The following is a 17,029-nucleotide window of genomic DNA, read 5'->3' as shown; positions in this document are numbered from 1 at the left end:
GTCTGGACAGCCGCCAGGTCGAAAACTGCACGAACTTACCGCGCCGCAGCCGCCTCCCTCCCCCAGCACACAGGGAAGCGGAACCGTGGGAGCGCCAGCCCGCGCTGCCATTGGCTCGTCCCGCCCCCGCGCGTGACCGCCGGTTGGCCCTTCCCGCTTGGAGAGGCCCGCGCGGCGGCGGAGCCGGGCCGAGCACGAGGGGCGGGTCGCCGGTCGCAGTGTCTCCAGGGCGACGGTGCCGGACGAGGGACGGGACGGGAGGGGAAGGGACGGGACACAGACAGCACCAGCACCAGCACCACCGGCATCACGTGCGACCGCCGCGCCCGGGGGGAGCACGGGGCCCACGCGCCACGTGACGAGGCAGTGCCCGCCCCCCTCCTCCTCCTCCTCCTCCCCGCTCTTTCTTCCCCCGTCCCGCCCCGTTGGCTGTTGCCGTGGCGACACGGGAAGGAGGAGGCGGGGCCGCCGCCCCACCCCGGCCGCGCCGCAGCCCGTGAGCGCGGCCCCGCCGCCGGCAGCGCCGCCCAGGAGCCGCCGCGGCGGCCGGGAGCATCCGCCGGGCGGGAGCGGAGCGGAGGCGGCTGCGGCGGCGGCGGCGGGCACAGGGCGGGGCGGCCGATGGCGGGGGGGTGAGGAGGGGCCGTCGGCAGGTGCGAGTCGGGCGGGCGGTCCGCGCTGACAGGAGGATGCGCGAGTACAAGGTGGTGGTGCTGGGCTCGGGCGGGGTGGGGAAGTCGGCGCTCACGGTGCAGTTCGTGACCGGCACCTTCATCGAGAAGTACGACCCCACCATCGAGGACTTCTACCGCAAGGAGATCGAGGTGGACGCCTCCCCCTCCGTCCTGGAGATCCTGGACACGGCGGGCACCGAGCAGTTCGCTTCCATGCGGGACCTCTACATCAAGAACGGGCAGGGCTTCATCCTCGTCTACAGCCTGGTCAACCAGCAGAGCTTCCAGGACATCCGACCCATGCGCGACCAGATCATCCGCGTCAAGAGGTGACTTGCCCGGCGGCCGCTCCTCCGGCGGCCGCGCCCGACGCCCACCTGCGGCCCGGCCCGCCCCGCCGGGGCCTGCTGGCCGCCCGCCCCCCCCTCCGTCCCCTCCTCCCCCGCCCCGGTGCCCGGATCTCCGGCCTGAGGGCTGCCCACGCCCGCTCAGGTGCTTGCCCCGCGGCTCCCTTCCTTCGCCCGCCTCCCTCCTGCCTTCCCCCGGGCGGCAGGACGAGCCCCCATCCCGCCGCCCCCTCCGGTGCCGCGCCCGCAGCCCCAGGCTCCCCGTGGGCGGGCGCCGGCCCGGGGGCGGCAAAGCGGGAGCAGGGGCCGGGGCTCCGGCGGCTTCCGCCGTTTGCCCTCCCCCCGTTCGCGTGTGCGGGGAGTTCGGAGTGCTCCCCTGTGAAATGCGGCGGAGAAGCTGGGCAGAGGCTGGAACTGGGGGGGCGGAAAAGCAGTTCCCCGAATGTTGTGTCGGGTCAGCCCTGGAGTGCACTTCCTTGGGGGACGTGCCGTGGCCGATGTGTAAGGGGAGTACCTGGATGCTTTCGTGCGGCAGACAAGAGATCTGCCTGTTCGCATACCTGCATAGGTATTTCCGTGAACTTCCCACTCTTAAAAGTGCAGGGCGCCAGCCTCTTTCTCAGTGCAAGTGCCGGCTGTGAGCTTTAGGCCTCATGTATGCTGGTGTTTCCCTTAAATTTCCCACGGTCTCGTTGCCAGCCGCTCTATTAGGAGCAAACCCACGGTGGTGAAACACTGGTGCCTACTGCCAGTTTGTTTTTCTGATCGCTGCGTTGTTTAGATGTACATCAGTCAGTCAGATGTCAGCGGCTGAAATGCAGCCGATCGCGCTAAAATAAGGGTAAATGCACCATTTGAAATCATAGCAACCGTTTGAACCATAGCATAGATGAGAAAATGCCGCTGGCCAGATCGTCGCAGACAGAGATCTGTTATTGCCCGTGGAGAGAGGTTGTAATTATATCGCAGAACTGGTTGTAGCTTTGGCTTGGACATCTGAAAGGGAAGCCCTTGTAAATAACTTAGTTGGACCACAGCCGTTGGATTTGCATCTTAATGCAGAGTAGAGCATAAAAGGGGATGATGATGATGATAATAATGGCTAATTGTATGGTCGGGTATGGTCTGTTCACAGAAACTGCCATTCCAGACCAAGGCCTGGGGAAGATGTATTTTGAAATTGGGGAGGAGAGTGAGTAGGGGAAAGGGGAGGGAGGAAGCAAAGCACTGCTATTTTTAAAGACTTGCAACTTTTTCATAGTGGGTATTTCTTAATGTATGTCCAAACTTTTTCAGTTAGGCGATTTCTAAAGACCAATGTAATGGAGTTATTTTGAATTCATTTTGAAAAATCCATTTTCAATGTCGTTGCCGTCCTTACACTGCACATACCTTACAGAAGAACATTTTTTGTTTAAGTATTAGGGTAGACTTTATTCATTAATAAATGCTTTTGGTTTTCCTATATTGAGTCAGCAATATAAATTCATTTAGTCTCTGAATATATATGTGTAGCTTTTGCAGCTTGCATTGTACCTTGCAGTGGAGCATCTGCATTCAGACCCCAGCTGACAAGCTGTAGATAGGTGAAGCAGAATAGAAAGCAAGTTTTACTTCCATAGTTACATTGACTCAGCATTGATGAGAGTGGGTCTAAATGCTGCTCTTATTTTCCTTCTGCAGCTCTTTCACTCAACACTTCAGCTTTAGGCTTTTGGTTAGTTACTTTGTGAAACATATGAGCAACATTGTAATCCTAAATTTCACTTATGCAACTTAATTTAAAAGGCCCTGAAATCCTGAAAGTTTTAGCAAATCCAGATAATTTTAGTTGAGTTGTAGTTGAAAGGAGTCATGGCTAGGCTTCGCGAATGAAGATTTGGGAAAGGCTCTACCCACATTTGTTACAAACACACTAGTGGCTAATAAGGCCAATACAAGATAGACATGTCCAATTGCAAAAGGCTCAGCAGAAAGACTCCTTAGGTGGTATATTCTGCAAGACAGTGTTCTTTCTGCGTTGCCTTTTCTCCTCGAGAGTGATCCTGCGTGCGTTCTCAAAGGAAGCAGCAGCGTTATAGATGGTGTGTCTCCAGGCCTCCCAATTGGAGGCCAGAGTACACCACTTATGTTGATCAATATGGCCAAGGCTGAGATGTTGTTTCAGGGAGTCCTTGTATCTTTTCTTTGGGGCTCCTCTCATGCGGTAGCCAGTGGCAAGTTCACCATAAAGTTGAAAGGAGTATGGTGTATTAAAAAGATGTAGTTTCAGCAAGGGTACCAGATTTTTACTTGTTAACTTCCCTTATATTTGTGGGTTGTGGTGGTGGTGTTACGTTTGGAAAGTTAACTTCACAGGCAGTGTAAGACCTACTGTGGTATAGACTTAAGCTTGCATACTTTTTACCAGTTAAACTTGAAAAATGCATATTTACAGATAAAATATGTATTTGCACAAGGGCTCTCAAATTGTAATTTACGGTTGCACAAATGCATTTAATCCGTTGTCCTAATCATTTAATCATAGTCCTGTTTACTTAGGGATTTTCGATGACATGTACCTGAAAATGACAACTTATATGCTATTCTTGATACAAACCCATGATCTAAAGATCTCTGAACTTTCATTGTACTTGAAAACCAATTGGCCAAGTCTCTAACTGGTAGGTATTTCTGCATTTTACATGTTGTCCTTGCTATTTTGTTTTATTTTTGGATGAAAGAATCCCTGTGTTAATACATAATTAGAGAGTAATTTTAATTACTCTCTCAAGAAGTAGAAAAGCCAGGTGAAAGTCCCTCTTCAGGTTAAGAGATGCACGCTTGAGTCTTCTACTTCCCTTGTCTAACCACCACATACCAGGCCAGCCAAGCTAAGCGAGTCCTTTTCTCCACCTGATGAAGCTGAGTGACCTTAGAGGAATGAATGACATGTTTATGAATGAAAGAGGGGAAACAAGTGGACCTTCACTTAGCTCTGAAGCGTAGTGGTTAGAAGAGATTGAGATCAGTCTTGCCACTATAGTTTCTGTTCTCATTAAATGGCTGTTTAATATTAGTGCATAAATAGGCTTAGAAACAGGTCTGAAATCCAGGTCTCCCAGCTTGTAGAGAATGCTCCTAATGGCAAAACTATAAAGTTGAGCTTCCTTGTGTAGTGTATGTAGGCCTTGCATCCCTTTCAGTTGTGGTGCACAGCTTTATCAAGAGTGGAGGATGCCTCCATAGCTTTTAAACAGGTAATTAAAATTCTTTCATGGGAAATGTTTTAAATGTAAACAATATTCCTCTTTTCAAAGTAAAACATTTTTGTCTAGATCTTTCTAAGAGTGAGTCTGAGTGCTTTAACCATCAGTAAGGGAGCCGTGTCAGTTCTGAGTGGATAGGTGCACCCCCAGCAGCTCTGCCTAGACAGAAGATGAGGAGGAGGGAAAGATTTCAGAAGTGCACACTGTACTCTGGGACAGAGTTTCCTGCTGCGCAGAGTGCTGCTGCTGTTGGATGAAGAATCACAGTGGTGCAAAATCACAGCTGCCTCTCTTCTTCCTGCAGATGCTGTGTCTTAGAGCAGTACCTACCCAAGGAGTGGCTTGGCAGTTGCTTGTGCTGTACAAAGCAGTCACTTCTGCAATCAGCTGTTCTTGCAGTGCCTGCAACTGGCCCTGCTTGTCTGGAACTTGTGCGTTAGAATCAGTATGTGGGGGACAGGAAGCTGGTGGTGCCCTAGGTGAGTGAAGCTGTGGATACCTTGTGTTGCTGGATAAGGAGTGTAATCACAAGGTAGGAGGACAGAGGGATTGTGTCCTAATGTAGATCGGTGGGTTGTGCAGAATGAGGCCAAAGGTGTATGTGCATATAAGTATATACCTTTATATATATAAGTACATATTTAGGAACTTGGGGGTGCCTCCATGCTTCTTTGATACTGTTATCCCTAATGATGATAGCTAAGCAAACAGTTTGGGAGGTCTTATTCACTGTACAATTGGGTGCTTATCTGAAATACATTGTTCCAACCCCATTTCAGGCACCTAATACCAGGTTCTGGACCCTTCTTGTGCCAAATATGTCCATTAAGCATTGTTTCTTCTGATTCTTCCATATGCTGAGGATTTGTACTACTGGGAAGATGGAGTGTACATAAGCATAATATTTTTATGTGGTAGCTTTGAAGCCTACTTACTTCCTGTATTTAACTACTGCTTTATTTCCTCCTGGTGAGGTAATACACAATGTGTGTTACCTGTACACTGGTAGGTGCTGCAGCTCTGGGACCCTTCTTAGATTTACAAGCTTGGCAGCAAAGAACTGTCTCGTTTATGCCGCAGACAGAACTCCCTATAGTTTCAGAATGAGCTGTTTTCTGGAGAAACCTTTTATTTGTGAGAGTGAGGCTAAATTGGATGAGTGGGCCTGTGCCAATGAAGGTCTGCAGTGAAGGAAGAACAGAAGCTGTGAAAAGAAGCAGATTGGAAGTGGTACACCCTAGTTAGATATCAAGGTTCAGAAGTAAGTAGTGAGTATGCAGATTAAGCAGTGTAAATTTTATTTTTGTTTCTGGATAAAGGAGTTGGGTAACTTCTAACATTTTTCTGTTCGTCTCTTGTGTGATTAGAAAGCTTTCTGAAGAGAATCTGCTGATATTTGCCAGATACTGAATTTTAATTTCGAATATGACTTTGCAATGTTTTTCTATTATAAAGCTAAATTTAAACCTCACTGGGTATCTATTCCAGTTGCTTGTGTAGCCTTCAATAATGTAATCACTCAGCTTGTCCTACAGGCATTTACTTTTTTTTTTTTTAAGTTGAACCCCATGAAATAGAGAAGTATTATTATTTCTATTTAAGAAGAAAACTAGAGCATAGAAATAGAAAGAACTCAAAGTTAACTCAGAGTTCTTCACTTGCGGTGGTTTCTCTAGATGTCTGACCAGTGCTTTAAAGACAGGACTGTCATGTTCATGTTTTAGAGACTAACAGAGCCTACTTAAAGCATTTCTCAAAAATACTATTTTATTTCAAGTAGTGAAAAAAACCCCCTTTTCACTAATCTGTTGCTTTTTCTCTAGAAGACAAAGACTAGAAAATTTATTTATTTAGATTGGCTGAAAATGCAGACTAAATTATCTAAGTATACTGCTATGAAATATCACAGAAACATTGAGTTTCTTTGAGTTAAGAATGTTCTTTGTGGTGGTGGAGTTTATTATCAGGATGACAGTCTGCCTCCCAGTCTAGGGATTCTGTGTGGTAATTTAAAACATTTTAAAGTATTGAAATTTATTAATTGTGAAATCATCATCTTCAGTCAGTGGTAATTGATGTATTTAGTGACTTAATGGGGATTAAGTCTGGAAGACTATACTTGAAATTACAAATTGCTTAAAATTCTAGTTGAAAATATTGCTTTCTTAGTAGTATGAAAACTAAGAATGGTTTTTATTCAAAGAACAATTTAAACAAGGTTGAATTTTCCAATTTTCTGAAATTCTATGTATTTTGCATCTTTATTTTAAGAAAATATTTTCTAATTTTGAGAACTGATTAGAGAATTCTTCATAGGCACTGCTATAACACATTCAACCACAAACATGGCTCCAGCCTTCCAGGAAGGAACACTGAAATGTTCAGTAGAAGTGAAACTTAGAAAATTCTATTTCTTTAGTAGTGTACTGTATGTAAAGCTTGACAAATGTCTAGGGACTTTCATAGGTGGTAGCTGTGTGCAAGTGGTAGAAATAAGGGCAGACTTCAATCCTGAAGTCTTTTTAAAAGCAAGTGTTCTTTTTCTTGCAATAATCTTGATGTAGTGTATTGTTTTGAGTACAGTACTCATCTTTACATGAAAAAGGTAATAACCATGGCCCAGTTCTCCATAGGATGCTTGGCCAAGCTGCCAGCCACTCTTGTGCACCCATCAGATGAAATTTAGGACTTCATTGGAAGAGCAGAGTAACAGATTTTAAATCTCAACAAACACTTGGACATATTTCTGAGAAAATGCAGGAAACTGGATGAAATTCTGACATGGTGCAGACTTTGGCCATGGTGTTAAAATATTCAAGTATAATAGAAAAGCTCTACAGGTCTCTCTTTTTTTTTTTTTTTTTTTGTTAAGGGACACCTATTAATGGCTGTTTCTGAGGTGAGAACCTTATCAATTCATAAGAACAAAATGCAAATATTTTAAGCATCAGTCACACATAAAGAGGTGGTAAACACAAGTAGTCAGTCGTACCTCATTGACTGTATAACCTTCAGCTGTCTGGCCACCTCTTGTGTCTTATTGGGGAACTGATACATAGACTGTGCCCTAGAAAGTGTCTGTAATAGAAAGAATGCGACTTAGATTTATACTCTGGTGTTTTCAAAATAACTAGAGACAGAAAGAAGTGTTGTATTGAGTTTAGATTTATTTTTTTTTTTGGTGAATCTACTTTTGTTTTAAATTTAAATTAATGAACTGATTCTATCAGATAAAATTATAGGTTTCTACATACATTCTACAATTCATATATGGACAATCCTCTAAAAATGTCTAAATCAGTGACATTTAATCCTCTAAAACAGTGTGCAGTTTTAAGCTATAGAAGGTTATTTTAAAGATGCTTGGCTTAGTCTTAGATATTTCAATGTGCTTGTGCATCTTTGGAACATATAACCTTTAATGTTTTCCTGTAGTAGCATTTGAATTAAATTACGTACTTGAAGAGATTTTTTGACTCTTTCCCCCCACACACTCTCCCACTCTCACTTTCTTGATAATCTGAAATATTCATAATACTTTGGGTTTCTTTTCAGTGGAAACCATGAAAATTGGAGACAATGCTTGTAGCCAGAGTCTTCTCTGGGATTTTTTTGCATGTTCCCCCCCCCCCCAGATAATTGTATAGGTATTCCTTTCCAAGTTTTACTTATTTTTCTTTGTAAGGTAAAGTGACATGATAGTTTCCATATGTGGACACTGAAAATAAATCTTTTTATCCCCTCCTACTTTTTAGGTGTTCTTTGGACTTTTATTGAAAAAGCCAGGTAGGCAAGCTCCTTTTTATATGTGTGTTTAGTTTAGATTGTGCTAGTTTAGAGTGTAGCTTTTTTTTTTTTTAAATGATGCCTGTATTATTTTGCATCAAATTCTGGTTTGGGGTCTTAATTGCTGCTGTAGCTTATGTTGTTGTAGAGTTATGTGAATAAATATGGATAGTTGCAATTGTCAAATAGTAGAACAGTATGTGGCAAGACTTCTTAAATATGTTTTTGGTTGTGCAGTATTGCTTGATTGTGCCTGTGTTGTAAAAATGCTATTTAATGTGTTAAAGACCAGATATAACAGTGACTTTAATGGCTTTCATAGCTTAGTTCAATAATATAGCATTAATGCTTGGAGTTGAATGTGTTCTGTCTTGCTCTTCATTAAGTTGTTTTGGCATAGATTTTTTCAATGAATATTTGGAAAATTTTATTTTACAAAATCTTTGCTTGTTAGAATTTCTGGTTTTGCTTCTGAATTTCTGTTTTGCTTAGAGGACAGTAATTCTTTAAATACTGTTTTTTATAGCTAACACAGTTGGGAGTAACTTTCATCTTTTATTTCAAAATAATTATTCAGTTTGATAGTGTGTGGATAGAAGCAAATTTAGTTGTTTGGTCAAATATAAAACATTCTGGTTAATGTTATGTTTAGTTAAAACTCCTGTTAGCAGAGATACTTTTTAGACTGAAATTTCAAAAATAGACATTCTTTGGCTATTGAATGTTTTTGGATGAAAATGTGGAATATCTGAGTGGGTAGATCTCCCCAAAAAAATCATTAAATCCATCCCTTTTCTAGTTTTCTTCTTAATAATTGAGTGTCAGGTTTTTATTTTTTTGCACCTAAGAATAAACCTGGGGTTACTGGTTATTTAATTTCTGAAATATTACAAGTGTTGCTCAAACTTTTTTTTTTCCTCCGTGTAAATTGTGTAGGTGGTATGTGATAACGTTTTGAGAGAGAATAGGGAAGCAATTGGGACTGCAGTGCTAAATTATCCTGACACGTAGTGACTTGTACAAAGATTTACGTGATTGTTAAGGTAACAAGAGCTACAGCTATCTGCTTCTGTATGTTCTCTTATTCACTAACTTTCTGCTGCTCTGTTTTTTTGTTTTGAGTTTGTTTTGTTTTGTTCTTGTTTTGTGTTCCAGAGGTTTCTAGTACAGGACTAGTATTCAGTTTTTGCTGCACTAAGGCAAACACTATAATTTAGGTACAGTTTACAATGATGAGTGCAACTCGAACACTTTCTTTGTCAATGGGTTGGATGCATTTTGTTGTCTTAAATCCTAGTCTAGACAAGAGAATTAAAGGTGTGTTATGAGCACGTTATCCTTTCTCGACATTAATGTCATGGGACTCATTCAATTACTTGATGCTGTACTCTTTAAAAATGCAATGGTGACAATATTTTAATTCTTGTCTTGATTAGCCCTAGAGTAGGTGAAGGACAAAAAAAAGCAGTGTGCGTTTTTGGAGTTGATTAGCTTGTTTTGAAATACCACTTTTGTCTTGTAGATAGTGCTTTAACAACTTAAAAAATATTATCTTCTGCAAAAGTCGGGGTAATGAGGCAGACATTGAAGCATTTTTAAGATATTAGAATGTAATAGCATAGAGCAGTGGTCTGGGGTAAAATAAAATACAGCTCTTACTTTACAGAATGGTTTGGGGACTTCCCATTATTATTTGGGGTAACAGGTAGCCAACTTAACTAAAAGATTAATAGTGTTTGAGATTCCCATGCGAGTTTCAACTCAACTACAATTTAATTTGAACTAGAAATGAATTGGATAAGGATGCTGAACTAAAGTGCTTGAATGTTGTGAAGAAGAGCTTTGGTCCTGGTTTTCTGTTTAATTGCAAGAAAAGGCACTCTCAAGAAATAGCCACAGGGATCACTGCTGGCCCTATATGCATGCTTGCTGACTGATGAGCAAGTTTGGGTAGGAGAATGTTTGAATTATTTGCCCTCTTAATTCTAATATATTTTACTGTTTGAAGTATAAGCTAGGACTGATCAACCTGCTTAATCTGATTAGATCTGGTTGCAGTTTCCAGCACTTCTGTGACATCTTTTTAAGTGATGTACAAAATGTTAGTTGAAACATTTTGTAAATGTGCAAATAATTGGAATGCTTTTCTCTTTTGAAAAAACCATGAGCTTTATTAGACCTATTTAGAAATGCATAAAACTAAGTCTTTCAAGAATTTGTTTTCTTTTGAATTTTCCTTACCATGTTTTTAATTTCATTTACAAATTTTAGAAACTCCTTGATTTTTGTTAGAACAAAACAGTGAATACAAAATGTTGGGGTTTTATACCGTTTTCCCCAGAATTTATGAAAGAGTGGGGGAAAAAAAATCTGGTTTTTATTCACCCACCTCTGTATTTAATGATACAGAATCCTGAATGTGTATATTTTTTTGAACTATGTGACAGCAGCCCTTATTTATATACTGCTACTTGTACATTCCTGTTTTTAAGAAGGTATGTTTTCAGTGTGTGGGTTACTTTCTACGGCCAAAAGGACTTGATGTATTAATGGGTTTTCCTAGTAGTAGTCTTATATATCCTTATATATATATCCTTATATATATCCTTATATATCTTATATGACCCCCTTCTACTGTAATAATTCTGCTGAAGACCAGTCACACAGTGGTGTTTTGTGTTTTAGTTTTTTGGGGGGGAGTTAACTTCAGGAATACAATTTCTTTTTTTTGAAAATGATTTGGAGGTCAGAAGATAATCATGTTGAACTATTTCTTCTGGAGCATTTTATCAGATGCCTTTCATACCCCTCCACCCTCACAAAGGAAAAATCTAACTGGTCTGAGTGTTTCTCAGTCTCTGATCAAATCCAGGCTCCCCATCTTGCTGCTTAAAGAAGGCATTTGCTCTGTTAGTCTCAGATGCAGTTAGATTCTTAGTAGCTGACATGCAGGTTACTCCCTACAATGCCTGTAAGACAGAAGAATGACTCACATTCTGCAGGGTTAATGCTGCAATCCACTATCGAAATTCAAGCAATAACGTGGAATGAATTATCCCATTGCTTTTGTCCGTTTGGATGTGGTGTTAGGTTTGGGGGAAAGGGAATGGGGAATTGTGATTGTGGTACCACGTAAGTCTGTGTGATTTTCTTGGGTTCTTTAACAGATAACCTCCTCAGTAAGCAGTGAAGGTTTTGGGGGCAGGAAAGGTTGGTTTTATTTTTGTACCAAGTGTGCAGGACGCAGGCAGACAATCCTGGCATCGATCTTCCAGTGCTCTGGAAGAGATGCCTTTTTTTAATTTTTTTTTTTTCCCCAATGCCAACCTTCTCTTTTCTTGCATTTCATTGAGAAATAAATGAGGAATGAGTCTTGCAAAATAGCTTAGTGTTTCTTTTCTGTGTTATTTCTTTAGGAATCTGCTTTGCTTTGAGGTGTGTATTCCTGTTGCAGCAAACTACTCGAAAAATCAACTTGTATGCAGAATCTCTACTCTTGAGACACAGGCCCACTCACTGGTCAAAACACTTAAATTCTGAAAGAATGGGAGAAAAATGCAAGTCAGTATGTCATCATGGGGCAACATCTGATCTTTCCTGAAATATTGTGGTCACTTGGTCTAGGGGAGTCTTCTGGTGACCACTAACTGTATGGAATACCAATTTTGCATTTTTGCAGTGACTTCTTAATCTAAAGTGAATAAGCAGTTCTGAGAAATCACCAGGTTTCAATCTCTGGTATCTTTCTTCAGCTTGTACATCTGATCTTTTTCTGTTGCTCCCCTGGGATTTGTGAATTTGCTTTCATGTATTTGTACGTACCTTCATAGTGGCTTATCTTCAACAGAAAGATTGAAGAATATTTTCTCAACCTCACTTGTAGCTTAGTGGTTAGAACAGTCTGCTGGAAAAAGCAGATGTGAAACTCCTATGACCAAAGAAGTTGTATGGTGCAGGTCTGTCACCTCAGTGATCAGGGCTGTAGTTGCTGTACTGCTACATTAAATGTGAGAAACAGCATTTGCCACTATTTGCTTTTATTCTCATGGCTTTCTATGGAAGTGATATCTGTTCTGTTTTTGTTGAGTATCTTACTATTGTTGTGTTAGTAGACTCATGGAACAGTGTTTGGTGAATTAGGGCTCTCGAGGGACTTGGCTGCTTCCATGCCTCATCTGTAAGTCCCCAGAGAGCTTAGGTGTGTTTTGGTTCCAGTAGATGGCTCAGCTGGGCTTGCACAGCTGTAGGCCGTCAGACTGCTTGCTACCTTGTTTTGACAAAAAAGCTTCAAGTGGGTGCAGACTTTCAAGAATTTAAGTGGGTAGGTAAGAAATTTCATGGGCCTCTAAATTATTTTGGAGTCCCAGCATATTTAGCTGCCTCAGTTTTACTTTCAGACCCAGAAATATTTGTCATCAAAAATGAATTTTTCTCTTTACTTCCTGCTTCTTCACATCAGTTTCATTCTGTATATTTTGAGCAGTGAATTTCTGAATGTCTTTGTATGGATCTTTTTTGTACAGAATATTGAGTAGACCACAGACTTGATGATCATGTCATCCACAGCATGAGCTTATAACAATTCTTGTACTTCAGATAGCTTCCTTCTCTAAAAAAAGAGTTCTAGGCACACATTATATTATATTACTGTTCGTAACATTTTATTTGGAGTAGAATCTGCTTAGGTGGCTATCCTTATACAAATAGCTGTCTGAGGGATGGCAGACTCTTTCCTAGGAAGAAACTGGAGGAGCAGATGATATCAAGATAGCCTGTTGAGAGTCCATGTAGTTTTAATGTTAAATATCAGACAGGAAGAAACTTTGAGTAGTTTTCCTTCATAGGCATCTCTTCTGTCTATCCTTAGTTTGGTTGTCTGCAGCCTCACTTAACATTAGATGCTGCAGATGCTCAGCAGTCTATTTTCATACCATCTGTTTCTCCAGTAGCTGTTAGAGGTTGGCCATGTGAGAGAATCAATAGCCTTCTGCTCTTTGGCTCTCGATGTTCTAGAAAATTTAGGCATGGTGTCACATTCTAGAATTTCACTCCATTCAAATATTCCTAAATTTCATTCAAACTGTGGAGAAGCTAGGCTACTGGTTGATGTGGTGAATGGGTGGCTATGTTTTGATGGGATTAGGGTTGAAAAATCCTCTCCTGCCTTTAAAGATAACATTATGGATCAGCTGATAATTTTGGACTGGATGACTGGATATCTAATGGTCTTGCCTGTAGTCAGGCACCATAGACAACCATGGTTATTTCATGTGGGGTTGTATAACCTCCGTTATTTACTGAAGTATCAGCCTTATGTAGCTGCTGCAAATTTCTGATGAGTCTGTTTACCATCCAACAGTTTTTAGTCAAGCGTCTTGTAACTCTTTTGAGTGCTCTCTGTAACCAGATTTCATAGCAACCAAAGTCGGATACTTGCCATCCATCAGATCAGTCTGACAACTGTTGGCAAGGAATGCTGTTCCTATTACCACTCTGAGTACCAGTTTTTACTTACAGGTCTGGCATTATTGTGGAAATGGTCCTGCTGCCATCAGGACCTTTGCCTCAGATTCTGCACTGACCACTTAATTGGAGGATTGCTGGACTTGTTCCTCATCTGTGCAAGGGTGGTTTTCAGAAACCATGGTGAGCAAATCCCATCCTTGGATAGCCTCCTGATGGACTGGAGCTACTGGTCTTTTAATCTTTTTGATTTACACTTTTGATTACATTTGTAATTGCCAACAGCTCAACTACTGGACCGCTCTAATGGTTTGTAGACAGGACACCTTATGTGAATGTTTACCCGGACTGCTTGGTCTTAATGCTTTTGTAACTCTTTGATTGAACAAATCCACATAATTTAGGTTTTAGCTACCAAAGTTTACAATGTAACTGTGTTCTGAAAGGAGAAACAAAATATATGGAAAGCTAGAGTCAGGGTACTTGAACTTAAAAAGTCCAAATTGCTTTGGAACATGAAGAAAGAGGGAAGGAGGGCGGCATGTATTGCAGGGTTTACAGGTGAATCCCTAAGCTTGATAGGGGGACACTGAGAAGAAAACAAAACCTCTGGTTACAAAGGTTTTGCCTCTGGGAAGAAATGCTACCTTGTAGACTTCTTAACATGGGAAAGAAGAATGATTTTTTTGAAAAAAATAAAGAGTTTTCTTTCTGTGGCTTCTCAAGAACTTGGTCATTCAGTATGATTTGCTATTTATTGCAGAATAATGCCGTTTCTTTCTATATCTTGTTCTCATAAACTATATTTGGCAAAAAAATATACAAAAAAACGCATCCTTTATTTAAATGAGATGGGCATATTCAAGAAAGAAATCGAGTAACTTAGTGAATGTTGAATTCTCCTTCAGATGGTTTTTAGTCAGAAATAGTGACTGCCATCATGGTAGCTTCATCTGCCAGAGAGGGACAATGGAAAGCTCAGTCTTGGATGAAAGCTGAGAAGGCACACCTTGGAAGTCCCTTATTACTCTAAAATTAAGCAATTGTATTGCCTTCCTAGCTGGGATAATTGGACTGGTAATTGAAGTCTACATTCTTCTCCCAGAGATGATCAAAACGCCTTCCTTTGAAAGACTTTCTGTCTGTCAGCAAGAAATGTGGTTAGATTAAAAGGACTGGGAACAGTCTGGGTTTCACACCCCCGCACATGCCTTCATATTAATTGGAATGGCCTTTCTGCATAGGATAACTTAATGTGGAAAAAATAATTAGTGGACTATTTTCAGGAAATTCTAGTTACCAATTAGTGATTCAATGAAGAAGGTGTAATGGACACTAGGGTGTGTGGTACCTTTAAACATAGTCTCTTTCTTAAAAGGAATCCAACTTTTTCAAATATTTTCTTACCATGATTACTGTTACTTTTGAGGGTTAAGTATACAAATTATCATCCTTTCTGCACCTAGAATGTGACAAGCAGACATGGAAATATTGAGGTAGTATTTTGTCTCTCAGAATAAAACAAATTACATAGCTTTTTAAAAATAAGTTTTTACTCAGAGAGACAGTTAAAATGTACATTCATATACACGAATATATGCATATATGTGCAGAGAGGGTTTTCAGTCTTTTAGCTTATGGGGTCAGGAGTCAGGATAAAAAAAGAAAAAAACCAAAATGCAGGTTTTACCAGGTTCTGCAGTCATCTTCTATTCAAAATCATTTAAAATAGTCTTTGTCCACATGTGAAAATTTTGTCACCAAGTTACTTTCTGAACAAGTTTGGTTAAACCAGTATAAATCCACCCTGTTTCCTACCTAATTTAAGCAGTATTGAAATTGGTGTCCATGGGGGAATTTGCAACATTTTAAAGAAGTTACTTAAGTTGGTCTGGCCTGTTGGTGTTTTCTCCCTCTGAAAAAAAAAATTATGTCAGTAAGAGACATAGCCTCTTGTTTCATTCTTTTTCCCTCTCTCTCACGCATGCACGCACGAGTTGCTCTTTCTGTCAGCCATTGGGGCCTGTCCTCTCCATGAATTCAGCTGAGTAACCATCTCTTTGGGTGACACAGGCCATCAACCAGCACACAGCCATTGGCAAAATGCCGGTGCGGAGGCGCTCCAGTGCCCAAGGGATGCTGACAGCCCAGAGCCTTAGGCTCTGACCCTGGTGCACCCACACTGCTGCTGACACAGCTTTGGCACCGGCCAAAGCAGCCAAGTGCCCAAATCCCCAGAGATGCAGCAGCCTGGTAATGGAGTCCCAGAGGCTGACCTTGCTGGTGCAGGCACAGCCTGATAGCTGATGGGGTTAACGTGTACAGGATAAAACAGTCTCCAGGGTTGACCGAGTGCCACAAAGTGTCTTCATGGACAACAAAATGGCTGTCAGGCAGGTTAGTAAAGGTCTTCTGGGAAAAGGGAACTTTTTTTAACCTAGACTAGACCTGAGGAAATTAACATTTATACAGTAGTTAAAATATAAATAGCTCGACATCTGATATGATAAGTATATCTGAACTCCTCATTCTACCTGGCTTCGTTTTGGTATTTAATCCAATGTTAGACTTGAGATATATGTACACACATGTAAGGAAAAGTAAAATGCTTAGATTTTACTGTTTTCCTAGGTATCCTGTATTTAATGTCATTTTATAAACAAGTTCTTACCCAGAAAATTCTGGTTATTAGAATGTATCCACAACACTGATTTAGAATGAAATCGTCTTGTTTTTCTCTAATTGGTACCTGTCCTATTGTAGAAAGAATGAAAAAGCTCCTAAGAAAATGATTTCTGGAGTTTATGTTCAACACAGAAGAGAGGTTGTAAGTAAATTATTCTTTATATTTGCCACACAGAGGTAGTATGCTGGGAGGTAGTATTTTATATTTGAAGACGAACCAAAATTTCTTTTAATAAGAACAAACAAGTAACAAATCAAACAACCAAAAAAATCCAAACATGACTTCTGAAGCCCTTATTTCGGTCTATTCATCTTCAGATATGGAAAGAGTTTCGCTTAACAAGCTGATGTACTCTTTTTGAATTAACTTTCTAGAATTAGAAAGTTGAGTTGTTAAAGATGAAGGTGACTTCTTATACCTGTGGAGAAGAAAACCTTCTTAGTGCTCTGTTTATTCAAACATTCCAATTATTTATACCAGGCACATAGTAATTAGATAAATTATTCTGTAAGATAAGGACCACCAACTTTCTGAAGTCAAGAATGTTTTTCTTTCCCAAGTTGAAAATCAAATGTTCTGGGAGAAACTCAGGAGGAGTGAGCATTATGTAAAGCCTTCTTGTTGTATGTTTTTAAGATGTGGTTACAGAATCACAGAATATGCCAAGTTGGAAGGGACCCACAAGGATCATCAAGTCTAACCCCTGGCCCTGCACAGGACTATCCCAAGAGTCACACCATGTTCCTGAGAGTACCATCCAAACACTTCTTGAACTCTGTCAGCCTTGGTGCTGTGACACTTCCCTGGGAAGCCTGTTCCAGTGCC

At 41.1% G+C, this 17,029-nt stretch overlaps 1 protein-coding gene across 1 annotated transcript in view; it reads left to right on the top strand.

The window, feature by feature from the left end:
* The first annotated feature begins 605 nt into the window (after positions 1-605).
* Positions 606-17,029, top strand: part of RAP2A (RAP2A, member of RAS oncogene family) — a 33,236-nt gene continuing 16,812 nt past the window's right edge. Inside the window, exon 1 of the mRNA XM_051780677.1 lies at positions 606-1,003. Within this exon, the coding sequence (XP_051636637.1) occupies positions 690-1,003 (314 nt within the window). The 5' untranslated portion in view covers positions 606-689. The remainder of the gene's footprint in view (positions 1,004-17,029) is intronic.

Source organism: Manacus candei, unplaced genomic scaffold (assembly GCF_025592945.1).
Source record: "Manacus candei isolate 608988 ecotype Guabito, Panama unplaced genomic scaffold, ASM2559294v1 h1tg000014l, whole genome shotgun sequence".
Lineage (NCBI taxonomy): Eukaryota > Metazoa > Chordata > Aves > Passeriformes > Pipridae > Manacus > Manacus candei.
This window is presented reverse-complemented; position numbering and strand designations above follow the sequence as displayed.